The 19,125-nt window shown below is 41.1% G+C and overlaps 1 protein-coding gene across 3 annotated transcripts in view; it reads right to left on the bottom strand.

The window, feature by feature from the left end:
- aqr (aquarius intron-binding spliceosomal factor) overlaps positions 1-13,932 on the bottom strand; it is a 56,296-nt gene extending 42,364 nt beyond the window's left edge. For all 3 annotated transcript variants that reach the window (XM_065966459.1, XM_020638711.3, XM_065966460.1), the window contains exons 1-17: positions 13,775-13,932; positions 13,280-13,384; positions 11,872-11,928; positions 11,600-11,640; positions 11,458-11,493; positions 11,227-11,347; positions 10,984-11,124; positions 10,025-10,093; positions 9,774-9,874; positions 9,574-9,650; positions 8,639-8,703; positions 5,964-6,080; positions 5,756-5,869; positions 5,491-5,594; positions 2,677-2,779; positions 662-782; positions 50-191 (exon numbers count right to left, since the gene is read on the bottom strand). In XM_065966459.1, the coding sequence (XP_065822531.1) occupies positions 50-191; positions 662-782; positions 2,677-2,779; positions 5,491-5,594; positions 5,756-5,869; positions 5,964-6,080; positions 8,639-8,703; positions 9,574-9,650; positions 9,774-9,874; positions 10,025-10,093; positions 10,984-11,124; positions 11,227-11,347; positions 11,458-11,493; positions 11,600-11,640; positions 11,872-11,928; positions 13,280-13,363 (1,493 nt within the window). In that variant the 5' untranslated portion in view covers positions 13,364-13,384; positions 13,775-13,932. The remainder of the gene's footprint in view (positions 1-49; positions 192-661; positions 783-2,676; positions 2,780-5,490; positions 5,595-5,755; positions 5,870-5,963; positions 6,081-8,638; positions 8,704-9,573; positions 9,651-9,773; positions 9,875-10,024; positions 10,094-10,983; positions 11,125-11,226; positions 11,348-11,457; positions 11,494-11,599; positions 11,641-11,871; positions 11,929-13,279; positions 13,385-13,774) is intronic.
- Positions 13,933-19,125: the final 5,193 nt, after the last annotated feature.

Here is a 19,125-nt window from a genome sequence, read left to right as displayed (position 1 = left end):
GATTCTCGATCAATACTCTCTCAGTTTTACAGAAGTGAAGACATCTCACCATGGTTTCATCCGCCACACCACGTCTTCTATGTCCTGTCTGATCTCATAGGTGGACTCCAGACGGAAGAGGTTGAAGTTCCTCAGCAGGTAGTCATGGAGGGTCAGGAACTGGAGATTCAGCTTGGGTAGTGCGAGGCAGCCTGAAGAGACACAAATATCAAAAAATAAGGTATGGAAAGGGTTAATATAATAATCTAAACACTTAGCGCAAACACACAATGGTGATGAGTAAACCAAAGGTCATCATTACCACAGATTTTCAATAAAAGGATTATTGTGTGAAGTTACATGACCTATGTGTTGCACCTATACACTATTAAATGTCTACCTGTTACAGCCAAAGAGTAATACACTAAAGAGGTGTTGCTTGAATAGAGAATGTTATGAGAGCTGTTTAAGGTGTCCTTGCAGACTTAAGAGGATTCCCTTAGAGAGAGAGTGTCGCTGCAGTGCCAGATGAGTGCCCTTAAGACAGGAGGATAACAGGTGAGGGTGTATACTTATGATGATGACACACAGTCTAGACACTGAAATTAGAAGGAGATTTTCTCTCCAGTGCACATTGCCTCACAAAGGCAAGACAATCACAATCCACGCGAGCAAGACACACCTTCCCCTGAGTAGTACTCCGTCGGAACAATGTTCTCATCCCAGATAATCTTCTCTGTTGGATAAAGGGGCATCTGGTTAAGTTGCTCAATCTGAGAGATTCTGCGTTCATGGCGGGACACCTGTGCGTGAGCCAAACACAGAGAGAGAGAGACAGAGAGAGCGAGAGAGAGAGACAGAAGATGGAGGAATTTAGTTAATGAACAAATGGATGGCTTCCTCAATGAATCCTTCGTTTTATCGGGAATTAGCGAAGAGCGGCCAGCATCATTTCCCAGTCCTATACGCAACACTTTCAAATGTCTTATTTGTCCAATTGTCAAAATACTAAGAATATTCAGTCTGGAGATAAACATCCTGGTTAAAAAACAAGCTTCAACAGTAATGGTGGGAATCAGTGGATATCTTATGATACAATATATGGCCCATGATATCGACATCATAAACATATTGCAATTTGCTTGTCTGTAAAATTGACATTCTTATAATGATACATCACAATATCTGAATGACTACAAACGATTTGACAAGCGTACCACAAGAGTCAGGATGACAATATATCACTGTATCAATTTGTCCAATCCCTTGTCATGGGTACGTCTGAGTGACGTCACCCATCTGTTACTGCAGGGGGACATTTTTTGGATGTTGTGTGTGTGTGACCTCCGGGGCTCTTTGAGCAAACTATTTTTATTTTTTGAACATCCACATTGGCTTCATTTTTCGACACTGGAGGTTGCTGCTTGGTCAAAAAAATGTATTACACTAATCTGTGAGTAACCCAGTAACTGACCAATTAAGGTTTTGAGGATGTAAAATAATTTCCTATTTCAAATAAAGTGATATTCACTTATATACAAGTACAAACCCTCTCATGTGTTCTACCACACAACATAAACAGCCCAAACAGCACCATGGTGGTACTGGTGTAGCAACAGTCCTGACTTTCATAAGCAGTATGGCTCCTCATCCCTGACCATGTTTATGAAAATGCTTTCTGCAGCCAGTATGACTGCTTTTGCTACCATGTGGTAGAGTGTAAGTCCTCAGGCCCCTTCGGATCAAACTCTCACAGTCAGGCATGTTGGAGGGAAACCTCAGGCACACACAAATAAGTCCCCTGATATTGTCTCCTGCATCCATATAATCTGATAGTTATGAAACAGTTCTTCTCCATGGCTTCTTGCAGAGGACCTGGGGAGAGTCTGAGTGGGTAATTATAAGTAACTGCCGGACCACCATGCAACACCCACTTTGATGAAGAGGTCTACGGCACATGTGTGAGTGTGTACTGGGGAGACAAGCGAGTCAAGGGTCCTGTAGTTTACTGGAGGGGTTTAAAAAAAGAAGAAAAAAAGGGAACAAGGGAAGGGGCACAATCAAGCTTCCCTTGGCTTTTCAAGAGACGTTAAAAAATAGACGTGGGGGGGGGGGGGGGTAGGGTAGGGTGGGCCTCTCTGTCTCATCAGCATTGCGTTCAATTCAGCCTGAGTCCCACAATTGCTCATATAAAGCAGTAATTGGATTAGAAGGCAACATTCAGGAGGGACCAGGATTGAAGGATACTATACGTATTTCAAGGTCAAGGTCCAATTAATGGGTTTAAAATGAGAAAACACAAAAACCTTTTATGCAGTAATGCTGACTAGACAGTTATTGTCCAGGTGAATAACTGTTTACTCAAAATGTTTGCAGAGGTGCAACAATACTAACTGAAAAATTTAATTTGACAAGTGCAAAGTGCCCTAAGTATTATATTATTATATTATATTTAACTGAATATATATAATACATTTTAAAAAACGAGCTGGGTTTGACCAAAGACTATACTATACAAGATGTGATCAATGTTTCTTTATCAGCTGGTTCTCCCACTGTGAAGCCTCAGCCCTGAGTTGTATGACAGTTACCTTAAAGGGATGTTACTTGACAATTTGAATACAAACAACATTTCTACAATCAAGATTTCACTGTTAAAATGTCTGCACGGAAAATAAAATGTAAGACTGCACTCACCAGCAGCTCAAGGAGAACCTCCTTCTCATAGGTGGTATCTTGGCCTTCGGAAAGCTCTGGCAGCAGACACAGGTACGAGGCCACCCGGTGGAGCGTATTGGGACTACAGATAGAAACGAGACAAGTGATTAATCAGCTACAAAAAATGAATTTGCAAATAACACATTTAGCTGACACGCTTGACAGAGCACAGATTGAAGTTTAAGGAAAACGCTCTGGTGACTTAAATGTCTGAGATTATGTGAAGTTTACTCCCATCACAAAGAAGTTTACTCCCATCACAAAGATATCAAAAGTAATAGTCATATGTTGTGACTGATGCATTTTAATTATAGACAGACATAGTGTGTGGGTCCAGCTTCTTTTCTGGGACACTACCTCCCTTCTGAGAAGATTTCTCATACATCGACGGCAACACCCCTATATGTGTGAAGATACACAGCCTTGTCAAATTCTTTGTGCTTGTTAGCACTGCAGCACAAAGCAATACTTCTGTTTGCTTTGACACTGCACTCCTGCGCTGTCAGCATGTGTGTGTTGAGGGGCCGGGGCGCACTGATGCGACAGGATTATGAAAATCAAAGCACATCTTCGTCTCAGAAAGCTGAGGCACGGCTCTCTGCATACAGACCTGTTTTAATCAGGTTGACACACTGTGACAAAGGCAGGGTCCTGTACACAACGAAGGACGGGGGACTGGACGCACGGTGACAAGCCTGGACAGCCACACGTGGTGCTGACTGACTGTATCCGTGTCTGTGCATGCATTCTGCGACTTGTGATGCCTCGCTTGGGCGGTGGGGTGGCAATTCTGCCAATTTTGCAGTCTGGTGGCCCAGTGGATGACCTGGCATTGGTCATGTGGACATTTCTTCCCTTAGCAACAAAAATAAAAGCAGCACAACAACTCACTCTGAGTAATGAAGATGACTGGACCAGGTCATGACTGACAGCTGAGCTACTGGCAGGGTAAAGGTAAGGATGGGAAATCCAGAGTAACTAGTCTACAGTAAGTTTACTCAAAAGCATGACGGCGGTCGTGTCCTTGTAAACAGCCATCCATTAAGCATGTGACCTCATTACGTTGGCTAAATTTGTATAGATCAACCAAAAGCTGAAACGACATCAAGAGCCCAACATTTCTCTTGAATTAATGGAACAAAGAGAACCAAATCTGCTGAAAAACAAGGTTCTTTAAGCTTCACCATGTTTTATCCTTTCTGCAATCATCATATTATATTCTAAAAAAAAGGAACAATTCACAGAAAATTTAAATTGATAAAATCTTAACACCCTATCCAGTGACAGGCCAACGCAGAAGAACTAATCCACAGAACTAATTACACCCATTATTTTTGACATCTCCAGTAGTGATGCCTTTCTTTCATTTTTGCTAGCATTTCACAAAGTCTCTGCAAACCCTTTGATCTTGGAGTCAATTCATTATTTGGCCTCGAATGACACTCAACACGTTTTATGTAACTGTGAGTGTGTGAGTGTGTGTGAGAGAGAGAGTGAAAGAGAGATAGAGAGCGAGAGAGAGAGAGAGAGAGAGACAGAGAGAGACAGAGAGAGAGAGAAAGAGTGGGTGCGTATATGTGTGGGCAGGCTATGCAATAATGCTACATTTGTGTGTTTGGGGGACTTAGCAGATAAATTCAGAGCGGCGGGTGACTGGGAGCTTAGCCTGTGGGTAGCGCAGCTGGAATAAACTGGCATTAGCGTGAGTTGTTTGGATGAAAAGTGCCTCGTTAAATCTGATCGGCATATTTGGAGTTACCCAGGAGCTGCTTTGGTGACAGTTCAGAGTAGGGAACAATGCGGTTCCTGCTATATTCAAAACCCTAATTCTGAGGAAAGAAGCAGAGCTTCAGGAAAACATGAAATGGTTCAGCTAAGTCTTTACCTGATTCAGCTCGGCTTGCCTCTGCCTGACTCAAAGAAACTTAAGAGTGGGTTTTAAAGCATTTATAATCCACTTGAAGAGCTAAAAAGAGGTGATGAATATATCAAAATCAACAGCAAAGAAGAAATGTCGTTCCAACATGGCACCTCAGAACAATCGTGACAAATGAAATTTCCTCAAACAAACAGGTGATTAGTTACCACCTTTGAGGGTGGGAAGGGGCCAAAACAATATGACCTTCTACAAGCCCGGGTCAATAATTTAAGCATTTACGTTATGATACCAACTGCCAAGCAAGGTTATAAACCCTGAAGTAATTACAAATTGCAAGCAAATCAATGCCTTTTTATTGCCTTCGCACATGTGTACAAGCTAAAAATCCACACACAGGCCATTCATCAAAGCGTGGCTGCTTTTGGCTCTTTGGCAAGCTAATATGATCTGACAAACACAGCTGTTCAAAGAGTTTATTCTCAAGCCACTGCAAATCGATTAAATTAATGAGGCGTGCTTCTCTCTCTGGCTGGTACCAGCTGCCTGTTCAAGGGCTCGCTAGCTGCCATTTAGCAGGGAAGTCAGGCAGCAACGGTGCCGCTGATGCTACACTGGAACACCGACAGTCTGCACATGTGCTGGTGCTTTAACTGTGGATACACTGGTTAATGACCCAGAATGGTAAAAAGCCAAAAGGGTGAGTCAGCTTCATGTAGATTTGCTTTATGGTCATGCTTAAGGAAGTGGTCCTGTTAGCATAAACAACCCTATGGCGCTACAGCATCTGAGAATTAACAGTTCACGTTAATTCATCTCCAGCGATGCTTAACTTCACACCACATCCCTCCATCTGTGCATCAAAAGCTGCACGCACACTTGTTCCATCACGATTCATTCAGGATGTTGTGATTTACCTGAGGTGCCCAAAGTGTTTGGTGAGGGAGTCTCGAGTGTCCACTGCTGCGACGTTGGCCAGAGCAAAGTCTTGCAACTCCGGGAAATGAGCAAACGCCGCCCTCTGCAAGACGGAAAGAACACGCTCACACTGATGTCCAAATACACACGATCCCAGAAATATTTCATTTTGAACCACTCACTAAAATAATTTTGTGGGAGAAAAAAAAAGCACAATAACGTACATAAACGTGATGATGGGTTGCAAAATGTAAGGTCTTTTACCTGCAGGGAGAGGATCCGGTCATAGTGCAGAGTTGTCATCTCTTTCCCTGTCAGTGCATTTCCTGTCTGGTCGCTGATCTCGAAGCCGGTGTAAAACTTCAGCATGTCCAGCAACTGCAGTAATGACACGATAAGAATGAAAATGGAACAGAGGCTCCTCATGTCGCTTTTCTTTGTGCCCTTGTGTTTGCGAGTGCGTGTTGTGTACCTGACAGAAGAGGTGCCCCTCCTTCTCTCTCTGGGTGAGGCTGGACAGGTGGCAGCGCACCATCAGGTGAGAGTCGTCTAACACTGTGTTGAACCAGCGCCTGGTGGGCAGCAGGGCCTACACACAAAGGACAACAAGCAGGAGATCAGAAGCTTACAGTTGTGGCTACATAACAAAATCTTACAGTTCTCAAAACAACTGTCCGATGCTTCTTCACCATTGATATGAGGAATTTGATATTGCATGAACAAACACCTAAAGGGGTCCCAAGAATCAATCACTCATTACATTTCCCAGCATCTGGACCACAACTGCCCATACATACTATTGATCCATGGTCTTTTTTTGTCTTAAGGTTGTTTTGAAACATGATAGAGCAGCAGCGATACGGCAAACTGGGAGAGATGAAGGGAAAACAGGCGGGGGGGGGGGGGGAAACAAGGTTCATCTTCTATAGCTGTTAATTATTTGCTTGTTGCAGCACACAAACATGACGTGAAGGCAGCGGAGAGGAAACCTGTCAAAATGAGATAACGGGGCTGCTTTGTTTGGAATATAAGAAAGAAATCCTGGACATGTTTATGAGCTGACAGCCAGCGTGAGAGAATGACTTGTGCATAGAGAACAAAAAAAAAAAGAAGAAGTTTAATCTATCATATTTAAAGGCTGAAAGAGAAGATCTACGGGGGGGGAGCTGCATTGTAAGTATGAAATGGAATACTAAATTGCAAAACACCAACATAATGCAATATGTATTATTTAATTCAAAGGAAGCTGCTCTTCAAAGACAGCTGGTGCAGCAAGAGATACCTAAAGAGGGGTAACGGATACCTTTATATCCAGCAGCCATCTTTGATCTCAACACAGTCCTGACAGCCAGCATGAAACAGGCATGAAAAACGGGGCTCTATTTTCCCTGCATTCATTTTCTGGTCGTCATCAGAGAGGGGAAGTATGGATTTCAGGCAACGGAGGTTTTCTAAGAGGATAGCGCTGAAGGACAGGAGATGTCTCCTGAGACCATCAGCTGGCCGGCCACTAGCCGCTGCCAGGAACAACGAGGCTGGCCTGTCAGCAGGCAGCCAGATGAAATCTATTGAGCTTCCTCGCTAGTAACAGGAGATCTGCACAGGCAGCAAGAGAGAATCTCCAATGTGACATTGTGTCTTCACTCAGAAAGACAACCTCATCGCCAAGTATGTCCCTCTTTAAAAAAACATGTCAGATTCTATTTTTCCTCAATGGTTTTCTTTAAATGAGCCTTAATGATGACATTTTACAATGGTGTCTGTTCTTTATGAGGTATGCAGACTTTCTCTGCAGATTTGGACAATGCATAAGTAATATCTTATAATGTAGAGTGTTAATTGCTTCTGATATACATTACAGGCACACTCTGTCGAAGATCACACAGGATTTAAGGTTTTGATCTTCTGTGAAATCTGTCCCCACATGTGCATTTCAGTTTGTGGGCGCTGTCCTGTGTAAGAGAGCGCAAGCTGCAGTTGTTTCTGGAACTATCAACTGGTCCTTTGAAGGAGTAACACTTACATTCGTGCTATTCAACTGAGTTTTGAAAAGTCTTTGTGATTAAATGGCAGTATTTGAGTGCAAGAAGTCCAACAGTAAGGATTTATGGCCACTAATTCAAGTTAATGTTAAATGGACTTGAGCTTGTGTAGCGCTTTTCTAGTCTTCTGAATACTCAAGGCGCTTTTGCACTGGAGGTCACACCTACACATTCACACACTGATGGTAGAGGCTGCTATGTAAAGGGACCATCAGAAGTAACTAATCCCATTCATACACACTCATATTGCCAACGAAGCAGCGGCAGGAATACGGGTTAAGTGTCGGACATGTTGCTGCAGAAGCTCGGGATCGAACCCCCAACCTTCCAGTTGAGAGACAACCCACTCTATCAACTGAGCCAATGACCTCTGCTGCTGTGTATTTCACCTACAAGACATCTGTCTCAAATGGGTATGCATCGACTGACAGCAGACAAATGAAGAACTAAAGGTAGGGAATCTGAAAAGTACTTGATTGGTTCATGGTAATAGATTACTTAAAAATGGTTAATAATAAAAGCAAACATGGACTATTCTAATTGCTCCTTCAATCGAAGTATTTTTTTCCAGAGGGGAATTGGGTTTAAGGTCACGACAGTCCTGTCCAACAGACACTCTTCAGCTCTTCAACTTTTAATCTCAGAAGTCATCAGGCTGACAAAAACTTGACAACAGTTTCAAAACGGGCTCAGCTCTGCAGACAGCAGCGAAAGAGACACATTGGGTGGAGCTGAGACTCAACATTTATGTGCTGTCTGTTGACCTGAGTTGACTATAAATTTGAAGGACAAAAAAAAAAAGAAGCAAATGAGCTTGTGCAGAAATGGATGTCTACACGGCTTCCTTCATCAGGATGTCGTGAGTAAGCAAATATACTGAAGCCCTACACTCTTCTAGTGTGCATACGAGGTGGAAATGAATGTCTGACGAGACTGTGTTAAGATTGAGTGCGTCATCATTACTGAACTTCCCCCTCGGGACAAATGAAGTATTTCCGATTCTGATCTTAAACAGTAAAATTCTAAATGACACAATCCCATCTAGGGGCAAGGTATGAAAAGTACAAGATTGGAATGTAATGCTTTGGAATTGGATGTTCCTTACCTCCAAATCAATCATGAGTTCAATGAATCTCTCGCAGTAGTGTATTTTGTCCATGGATACAGCGCCTATGGAAAAGAGAGAAGGTAATGAAAGGTGAGCACTTAACAGATGAGGAAATGATGATGAGAGGAGGCTATGTCGTGATCGCCAAGAATAAGAGGACAGCAAACGCATATGGACACCGCCACAGTGCCATGCTGAGTATGTAGAGCGTCACGATAAGACACTGCATAGCCAGCACGGCGGCATGCTGGGTCCTCATCCCTCATTAAGTATGTAAGTGTGTTATGTGTGCATGCAAGTTCTGTGTACACTTAAAGTTAAGGAATGCAGCACGTATTAGAGTGATGTGGATCCTGCTGGGCTTTGGATCGTAATCTTCCCTGTCAGGTTTGAATTCTACCTAAACACACAAATACACATGTTCTGTTTTTAGCATTCAGGTGGGAGGCCTCTATGTCGGACTGCATTACGACACAGAAGTCAGTGCCGGTGGCTGTGTAGCAGCTGGAGCACATGCTCCTTCGGCATCTGCACGACTCAGGAAGAAGAAGAAAAAAAAAAGAGGGAGAGGTAAAACTTGAAAAGTGATGAAAAAAAAGGGGGGGGGATTTGGATTTAATTTGGGCATATGGCCCAAGACTAAGGATAAGTGATCTTTGATAATGTGCATGCTCTTGAGAGTCTGAGTACATTCATTATGCATGGGAAGGTAGAGAGCATGTGGAAAGAAAAGAAAACCTTTTTAGACCAAAATCTCAGAACAATCCTGCAGATTCATCAGTATTTTGAGTATACATCCATACTAGAGACGCACATTTTTCATTAAAATAGGATCAAGATCTGAGGATTAGATTTTTTGAAAGTAGTGCCATGGTGTACAAAACAACATTATGAAATCCCCAGGGGAAATAAATGTATTTTTCTCTGTTTACCTGATGGCGGAATCGACATGAGAACTCCAAGAAACTTTTTAATGAGAGCTGAGAGGAAAGTCCTCTCTTTATTCGCCCTGAGGAAAAAAAACACAAAGGGAAAAAGGAAAATCAGAAAAGCTTAGGAACCTATTAGACATAAAATGAAAATGTACTCGTCTGTATGGTTTTGAACAGGCGAGCATAGAAGATTGTATTACTGCTCAGCTGCGTCAGCATCCATTTGATCAGATTTCTTCTTGATTAGATTCCAGAACTTCTGCAGCTTTGGGACTTTTTTCAGCTCATGTTGGAGTCTGGACTGTAAACGTGACAAAAGCAAAACCAGAGCCAAGTTTTGAAGTATTTAGTGTCACAGCATGGAGTCAATTCTTTCTTCATAAAATGATCAGACATTGTTGCCTAATAAAAACCAGAACAACGTAATAAGGATAATAGGTTGACTTCTTACTGGTAGGAGGCACATCCACATTGGAAGAGAGATGAGCTGCTGCACCTGCTCTCTGATCAAATCTACCTCCTGAGAGAGAGAGAGAGAGAGAGAGAGAGAGAGAGAGAGAGAGAGAGAGAGAGAGAGAGAGAGAGAGAGAGAGAGAGAGAGTTGTCAAAATGCACTGTGTATGACAGATTTTTATTACACTTCCCCCATAATAAAAGTCTGCAACTAAAATATTTAGAGGCCTTTATAGGATACAATCAAAGTGCAGCAGGCTATCACAGCAGATTTGAAAGTGAGACATCTGCAGTGCTTCCCTGTGGTTTAATGCGGCTGTGGATGATACAGATGGGGAGGGAGCTGACCCAAGCTGTAGTGCCTAATCTATTACTGCCACCTAGTGGACATTGCAATTACATGACTTGGTGGCACATTTATCATGACAAACAAGGCATTACCAACATAAAAGACACTGTAAGCCAGTTTTAGGCAAATAGGGTTTTTATCTAAAATGTTCATGCAAATTCCTTGAGGTAATATTTGAACAAAGAATGTAAGGATGTTGATTTCTCATTCATCTCTTGGTTTATTTGTCAAACGTTGGTTCTCTGTCCTGAACACAGATGTTGTTGACATGAATACACTGCAGTATAATAAATAATACTTTGTTCTCATATTTCACTGCGTTTGTCACATCGGTAAGCAGCTTAATGAACTCGCTATAATATCTAACTCAGATTTAGTAAACCCTGAATGAATAAACTTGAAAACAGAAAATCAGCATTAAGGTTGAACCGTGTAAACATTGTCATCAAAATAGAAGTTGATTTCTTCCAGTCATGTAGGTATGAACGTGAAAACAAACATCCTTATCGACTCAACAAGCAGCAGTATCAGACCTTTGGATTCCAGGAGATACTTTACATACTTCTTCATTGAGTCAAGACATCAAACTTCAGAGTGGTTGTACTTGCCAGGCTGTTGAAACAGTGGTCCAAGAAAACCAGCAGCACAGTTTGTTCCTTCAGAGTGAGAGCAGCATCCTCCCCTGCCAACACAGCCTCCATCACACATTTAAAGAAGAACGGGAAGTGGCTGGGCGCCCTCTTGAACACCTGATAGAAAAAAAACAAACAAGAAGAGATATGAATGTGATGAAAAGGTGAAGAAACAGTCTTTAGTACAACCTAACATAGATATGGGTTTGTATCTCTTACCTCCCACGCTGGAACATTCTCTCTGAACTTTTCATTGACGATGCAACATATGGACATGAGGTAGGCATTGCTGGACACCTCAGGAGTGTAGTTCACCCAAAGGTAGTTCTCAAGATACTGGCTGAAAACGGGAGATAATGATGTATGAACATCCACAAAGCTGTCACGCAGCTTCTTATGTATTTGGTTTTTAAAAATAATGACAGAATAAGAGGAAGTAAAACATCTTACCTGAACTCAAGCAACATGATTTTTCTGATGGCAAACCTAAAAGTTTAAAAAACAGTTTAGTAAGGTCTGGTATAAAAGGTAAAAATAAGTCTGTTGGTGTAAACACAGCAGCTCTGAGTCGAATATGTATTGATGTACTTACTTTGACACGAGGATCTCTTTCTTATAAACATCTTCCATCACCTAAAGCAGCAACAAAGAAAGTTAAAATAATAAGAGGATTAAGCAAACACAGAGAAACCCTGAGGGAAATGATTCAAAGTAAATTCAGATTGGAATCAAAACACATTTGATGAAGATGATGATTAATACAGATAATAAAATATGTGCTGGAAAATGTGTTTTTTTAAAGTACTTCAACAACACAAATTAGAGTTATGAAACCCAGAAGATGCAGCAATGCATTCGACTCACCTTGGGGTCAAAGGGTAGTTTGTTCTTTGCATGAGGAGCCCAGTATTTATTCGCCAACTAAAACAATAAAGAAAACATAGATAATGGTTAAACCTGGCAGCAGAACAACACTAAAGTTCATAAACACACAAGTTCAAACACGACAACCTACACCGACACATAAGTTCATTGAGCAACAAGAAAGATGGTAGACTAGATTATATAGTAAATGGACTTGAACAGCACTTTTCTAGTCTGCTTACTACTCAAAGTGATTTAACACTACATGTCACGTTCAGCCATTTCAGATACTGATGGCAGAGGCGGTATAGTGTCTTACCAAGGACCAGAGTCCATCCGATTAATTGGCCAAGCAATATTATCAGGCCATATTAGCCTAACCAGTGACTATCTGTATCGGCTAATTTTACCGCAGATATGCTCCGATATTTATTTATTTATTTACTAGTCACATAGTATGTTATTTGAGTATTACACTAGCAGTTCTCTTTCTAGCTGTCACCAGCAGAGTGTGCTATATGGAGTACCACAAGTATAGAATAGATGTTTGCTGCCATTTGCACAGGTACAGGACAGTACAGGCACATTGGAATTCTTGTGCGTTTCTCCCTGAGTCAGCTTCTCCAAAAAAAAAGTTAAAATTATATATAAAATAGAAAAGCATTGTAAGAAAAAAAAAAAAAGAGTAGAAAAGTACAAAAAAAGTAAAAATAAACCAGTTGTAGTAAGAGCTAAGTGATTTAAAATAAACTGTACAGAAGTTATACACTGTATTAAAGCAAAGATATAACAAAAAAAATAACAAGGGGAACACTGTACAATGAAATGAAAATATAAATATGTTTTCTTATTGCACACATATTTTTCACATTATATAATTACACTGTTATTTGTTTTTAAGGTTAACATTGCACAACTAAGTATTATGAACCTCCAGATTGAAAAGCAGTTATGCACGTACTTGCACAGTTACCTTCCAGCTGAGTGATCAAACTTGTGAAAGCAAACTTAAACATACAAGATATTTTAAATATCAGTGTATATGATAGGAAAGAGGCTTTGAAAAGTACCAGAAGCCACTGAAGTTGGGATTTTATGGACACATTGTTTTGTCAGGGGGGGGGGCATGCCTACTAAGCCCCCTAGCTGGCATCTTTTTCCCCCCCACTGGCTGACAGCTCCATATGTTTGTAGAAAGCCATGTGTAGCAGAATGGCACAAGATGCAATTACTCATAATTCATCTTCTAAAAGGTAAACTCAGGTTCCTGTACCAATCTTATAACATCATTACCATGATGACTGACAATGAGGAGTGTATCAGTATTCTGGATATTACAAAAAGCAGCATTAAAAAAGGCACATGAACACTAAGCGTACACCTGTGTAGGATACAAAACAAATATTACCTGTGTGACGTATTCTGCATTTATCTGGGACACTGAAGGAGCTGCAGCCTTTTTAGCCGGCGTCTCTTTCTCTGTTGTGGCCATCTCAAGCAGCTACAATGACGCCTGTCAGAAAGAGAGAGGGATTACATGGTTGTAAACAAAAGGGTAGCCACTCATTGAGACCCCAAAAAAAGTATTTTCCCTTTCCTGTTATGTTCTGGAGTCATTTCTTAACGTGGCCCCTCTACTCACAAACACAGCTAAGAAAGTTAGCACGCTAAGTGAAGTTTAAGTAAGAAGAAAAAAGAGGGAGCGTTTGTGTAGTTTTGAATTACATTATTATTTCAGTGCATTTCCGTTTCTTTTATTAAATTAAAATAGGTTCTTAATTTCCTCCAGCGAGTTTTCTTTTTGCATATCGTAGCAAATCACAAAAGTAGTAACGCTACTTAACGTTAGCTAGTCACCATGTAAGCTGATGAAGAAGCTTTAAGAAGACAGTTTAGAACTTACTTTAGATGATAACGTAACCTTTTGATGCCGAAGTGACGTAAATAAATGATAATGTGAGCTCCCAAGCTTTATTTATATCTCGACATTAGTCTCACTGCTGCTGCACCGCTGTTGTGTTACGCATGTACACAATCAAAACGCGCTGAATGCGACTGACTTCCTGGTGGGGTACGTCGCGAAATCCGTCCCCGGGTACAAAGAAAAAAAACTTGGGTTCCGTTCCTCTGTGAAAGCGACTAAATTGAGAGAACCAGTGTCATAATACTTTTGTTTATGGCAAGAAAAATACACCTTACTACCTTAAAATGCAACAAAAAACACTGGCCTGTATACTGCCCTACAAAGGCAAAAGACCTTAACTTGCCAGAGTGTAGGACTGAGAAAAATGACTTTAAAGTCTTTTTGTTGTCCAGCCAAATGAGTTGCAGGCAGAATATTGGAAATTTGGCAATTCTGTCTTTTCAATGAGGTTATTAATGTTCATAAAAACATGACCTTTGACCCTTATTTGGAAGTTAAAATAACACAACCAACACTATTTCTTTGCTACACTTTAGTCAAGCTACTGTGTGTGTGTGAGAAGTGCTTGATGACAGATATTAAAACAAAGGCATAACACCTTAACTCCACTGCAGTAAAACGGTAACTTCACTTTGATCCGCAGCAAAACAAAGGCAAAGACCCTTATAAGTGAAGTTACTGGACTCTGCCTTGGTTTCTTGAGGGCTTTTGGAAGTTAAGGAAGTTAAAGTCTGTTCACATAATAAAGCACATCTGTAATGTTCCAAAAATGACAACAACTCATTTTTGAAAAAATTGAAGTTACCGCCTTTTGCCTTTGTAGGGCAGTATAAGTGATTGTGAAAACAAATAATTAATTAAGAATGTTAATCTTATTCACTCAGTTGAAACCATAGACTGTAAATATTACAAATAAATACAGCTTAGACAAAAACAAAAAATTGCAGAGTAACATTTTTAAAATCAGTGAGTAAATTGGTGTAATTTCAGATGTGCCTATTTAATTATATAGGCCTACAGTAAATGCGTGCCAAAAATATCCCACCTAAATGGCCTTTGATCAGTCTGGATGACACAATTGCTGTGAAACCAAGGTTTGTCAGTGAAAGTCACCAAAGAACAATTAAAAGGAATCCTCCGTCTACAGAAGAGAAAAATGAAAGAGGGAAACAAAAGGGAAGAGGAGAAAGTGTCGGGACACTGGCAGACATAATGTAATGGTGATGAACGCTGGTTGGAGGGCCTCCAAGTTGGTTTTTGCCTAGGGCCCCAAAATACTCTAGAATCGCCTCTGTGCAGTTTTCTGGTAGTTGGTCCAGGATACATGGGACATAAAAACTGAACGCCGCTTCTCCATGTTCTGAATCTGGGGACAGAAAGCCGACCTTTCCCAGATGACCTGAGAGTTCAAGATGGTTTTTACTGTAACAGAAGGTCACTAATGTATTTTGGCCCAAATATGTACTTTTGAAAAGCTCACTGACAAGAGGAATGTCTCTCAGAATTATCCTGTGATGGGAAACCAACCCTGAGGCAAAGATGCTGCTCACTATTCACTTTAAGTTTTCTGATGATCCCCTGTCAACTTTCTGGATTAGATGGTTTAATGTTCTTGTGCCAAAACTCTGCTTCCTTTTCTCAGACACTTTAAAATATTTCTGACGTTAACAAACTCATATGTGGGAATAATTTCCCATTAAATTGTCTGTTGTCATTCTGAACAAATACCGCAGAAGGGGTCTGATTTATGGATTTCACCAAGACTGCATCACTTCCCCTGTCTTTCTTAGAATCCCTTTTCAGTACTCTCTGACTGGAACATCTAACTTTGTGTCAAACCCACCAATAAAGAAGACGGACAATATACTATGATCATTGTTTGTGCTGTCTAGACCACATGTGAGTGTTAAAAAATGGACCTCCAAGTGTTTTCTGACAAAATCTCTGCCCCATTCATCACAGCCAAAAGTCCCATGTCTAGTGTGAGTTATGATGTGCCATTTGAATTTTGATAGAGGGACATTTGACTTGTTCATTTAACACACACTGAAATGATAGAGTCTTAATGCTGAGCTCCTTTTTTGTGGCATGGCTGGTTTCCCTCTGTTGTTCTGCTTTTGTGATTGACTCCTAAACCAAAAACAACTCCCTCCAATTCTAACTATCCAATTCTAACTCCAACTTTCTGGCCCTGACAGCGATGTTCAAGTCAGTGGGACCACAAGAGAGAGTCTGAATCCTTCAATTTTTTCCCAAAGAAACATTTTGCCATTATTAAAGTTTGCACACCACAATTTCAATTGGTTCTTCTAAAGATCCCAAACTTGACTAGTTCAAAGTTAACTATAGCATAAGAGCAGACGAATAGCTACTTTGTGTGTGTGTGTGTGTGTGTGTATGTGTGTGATGACTTGTGTGCTAATTGATGTTTGTTTTGCGGTGTGTATGATTTTATTGATTTGATTTCTGTATCTTATTCATGACTACAGACAGTGGCGATTCTAGAGTCTATTGGGGTCTTGGGTGAAAATCAATTGGGGGGGCCCTCCAACCAGCATTCATCACTATTATGTCTTCCAGTGTCCTGACGCTTACTCCTCTTCCTGTAGACGGAGAACTCCTCTTCATCTTTCTTAGTTGGCTTTCATTGAAAAACATTGCTTTTCACAGCAATAATGCACCCAATACTAAGCAGGTCAACAATAGTGATACTATCAGATGGGGTCCCCTTAGGGAGGTTTCCCGTGTGCACTATTTGGGCCACTGCTTTGGTATAAGTTTGTGAGCTCTCATGGGCCCCCTACTGGTCTGGGGCCCCAAGGAGGTGCCTGCCTTGCCTGTTGACAAGCAGCGCCTCTGACTGTAGAAACCATTTTTGGTTGTATGCTGTGTTTTTAAGTAAAGACTATACTGCTTGTGTGTAATGGCTGTTCTGACTTTACAACTGAATCTGACTTGGTTTCAATCAATCACTTTTTATTTGTATATGGCCAAATTCATGACAAATGATATCTCAAGTTTCAGCGCTGTCATTATTCTTCTTTGGTTCCACTGAGGAGTCAGCAGGAGTGTGATGACTGGCCTGTTGATGCTAAGAGAAGACCGTGGCTGCAGACCAGAGGATTTATAGGCATTTCATAAGCATTTTTTTTCTCCTTTTCCAACTGTGCGTGGAAAACCACAGTCTGACTCAGTCACTTTAATAAAAAGAGTAATTACTAATGTGTGCATCTCTGCAGCTGGTTAATCTGAATCTAGTTTGTTGTTGTTTTTTGTTCAAATGTTCTCAGCTGGACGGTCTGTAAAAAGTCTTGAATAATGGACATCCTGCAGCTTCTTATTAAAATGTTCAGACTGTGGTAACCGCACTATAACTTTGATCGGCTACACATGACAGATATTATACACTTGCAGCAGTCCTTAACCACAAAACAAAAAATGAATGTTACATCAGGCTAGCAGCTAGCTCTACTGGTAAACATAGGCTATGAACTCTGAAAGTTAAAACTACTCTTTATATTTACAACCATGTAATCACATATGTATTCATCGGGATTTGGCAACCTCTTTGCTTTGAATAGACTGGGTAAACACTGGACGGACTCTCAGTGACGTCAGCCACTGGTTTGTGAAGTGGAGTTTTGCAATATTTGCTAATAGCTACTACGTCAACGGCTGTCAGTCAGATCTGCTGCACCCCCCCCATTGGGCATAACTCTTAGCCTCAATATAATTAAAACAGATGAGGCAAAATAGAGACACAGCAACAGACAGTAAAAGAAGACCATTACCTAAAAGTCGACACTGAAAGATAAAACAAAGGCAAGTCTAAACAAATGGGTCTTCAGCTGCTTTTTAAAATGTCCACTGAGTTCACAGCTCTCTGTTCTGGTGGAGGCAGGTCCAGAGTTCAAGAGCTACAGCCTTAAATGCAGTCTCCTTTAGTTTCTATAGTCTTGTACGTGGAAAAACCAGCAAACCCTGATCAGAAGGCGGACAGGAAGAGGACCTCAGAGTCCTGGTGGTGTTGTACTGCTTCAGAAGTTCTTCAGTAAAAGAAGGTGCTTGACCATGCAAAAGTTCTGAAGACTAAGAGTGTTATAGTAGTTTCTGAATTGAATCAGGATCCAGTGCAAAGACATGAGACTGTGTGTGACATGAGACCTTATAGAAGATTTAGTCAGGAGCCTAGCAGTACACCTTTTGAACACTTATAGGCGGTTCAAAGAAGAGTTGCTAAGACAACCTTTAACATGCTGGACCAGAATCAGAGCGTGGCCTATGAAGACACCAAGGTCACGCAGGGCAGCATTAAGAACAGAAGACAAAGATCCAAGACTCCTCAACAAATATGAGCAGCCGATATAATGACAAATCATTTCAAAGTGTGGAACCAAATATTTGAATTATTTTTTTTGAAAGCTTTTAAGGTGGGTAGACACAAAGGAGAACTGTTTGTTCATCAGAAAGGGGCAAGGCCTTAATTTTTTTTAAAATATACCAACAACTAAATAGATAATATTATGGATTGTTTAAAAAAATAATTTGACATTAAATTGTCTTAACAAGTAGTGCGCAGCTTGTATGTTATAAAATGGTATTGTTTACAATGACCACTAGAGGGCAGCAGACACCACTCAATAGCATGTGCGGGTGGCCAGTTCAGTAGACAGACCAAGTTTCATATAATCAGTGCTGCAACCATAAGAGACGTGCTTTCACTGTGTGTCAGCTGAAGAAAACAATACATTATGAAACAAACAAGGGTTCAAACATGAACACAAGCAAAACCACAGCAGCCACTGAGGCAAACAGACCACAATGTCAGGAGGCGTCCCGTGCAGCGTGGCCGCTCCTGAGCTCCTGGTCGCCTACTGTAGCCTTCACTGCTGTGGGGAAAGAGAGTCACACACATCAGCCTAGTTAGCCCGGAGGAAGAAACACACAGTTAAAATCCATGTGCAAGGCCACAATGACAAGGGCCGCAGGCTGGTACACAAAGGACAACGGTAGCCACAACAGCCAGTTTGTTTGCAGAGCGGTTGCAGGTCAGCTTGGTAGAAAATGTACATTTGACGCAACACACGAGAGAACTAAATGTCACCCTGTCTTTATTCATTTTGCGAGGAAACACAGTGGTAAAAGACACAAAGAAATGTGTCTGCCAAAGGCCATCACATTGCCTGTGATTAGAGTGTGATGGTTTAAGTGTGGCTCTGACTGTGCATGTATGAAAACATGCCTGCTGAAAGACTGAATGTGATATTTACGGTGAGGATTTGAAATATATGAGTGAAGGGATTTCATGAACTGAATGTTAGTGGCAGAAT

This window comes from Labrus bergylta, chromosome 18, assembly GCF_963930695.1.
Source record: "Labrus bergylta chromosome 18, fLabBer1.1, whole genome shotgun sequence".
Taxonomy (NCBI): domain Eukaryota; kingdom Metazoa; phylum Chordata; class Actinopteri; order Labriformes; family Labridae; genus Labrus; species Labrus bergylta.
Note: the sequence above shows the minus strand (reverse complement) of the source record. Positions and strands in the feature narration are given on the sequence as shown.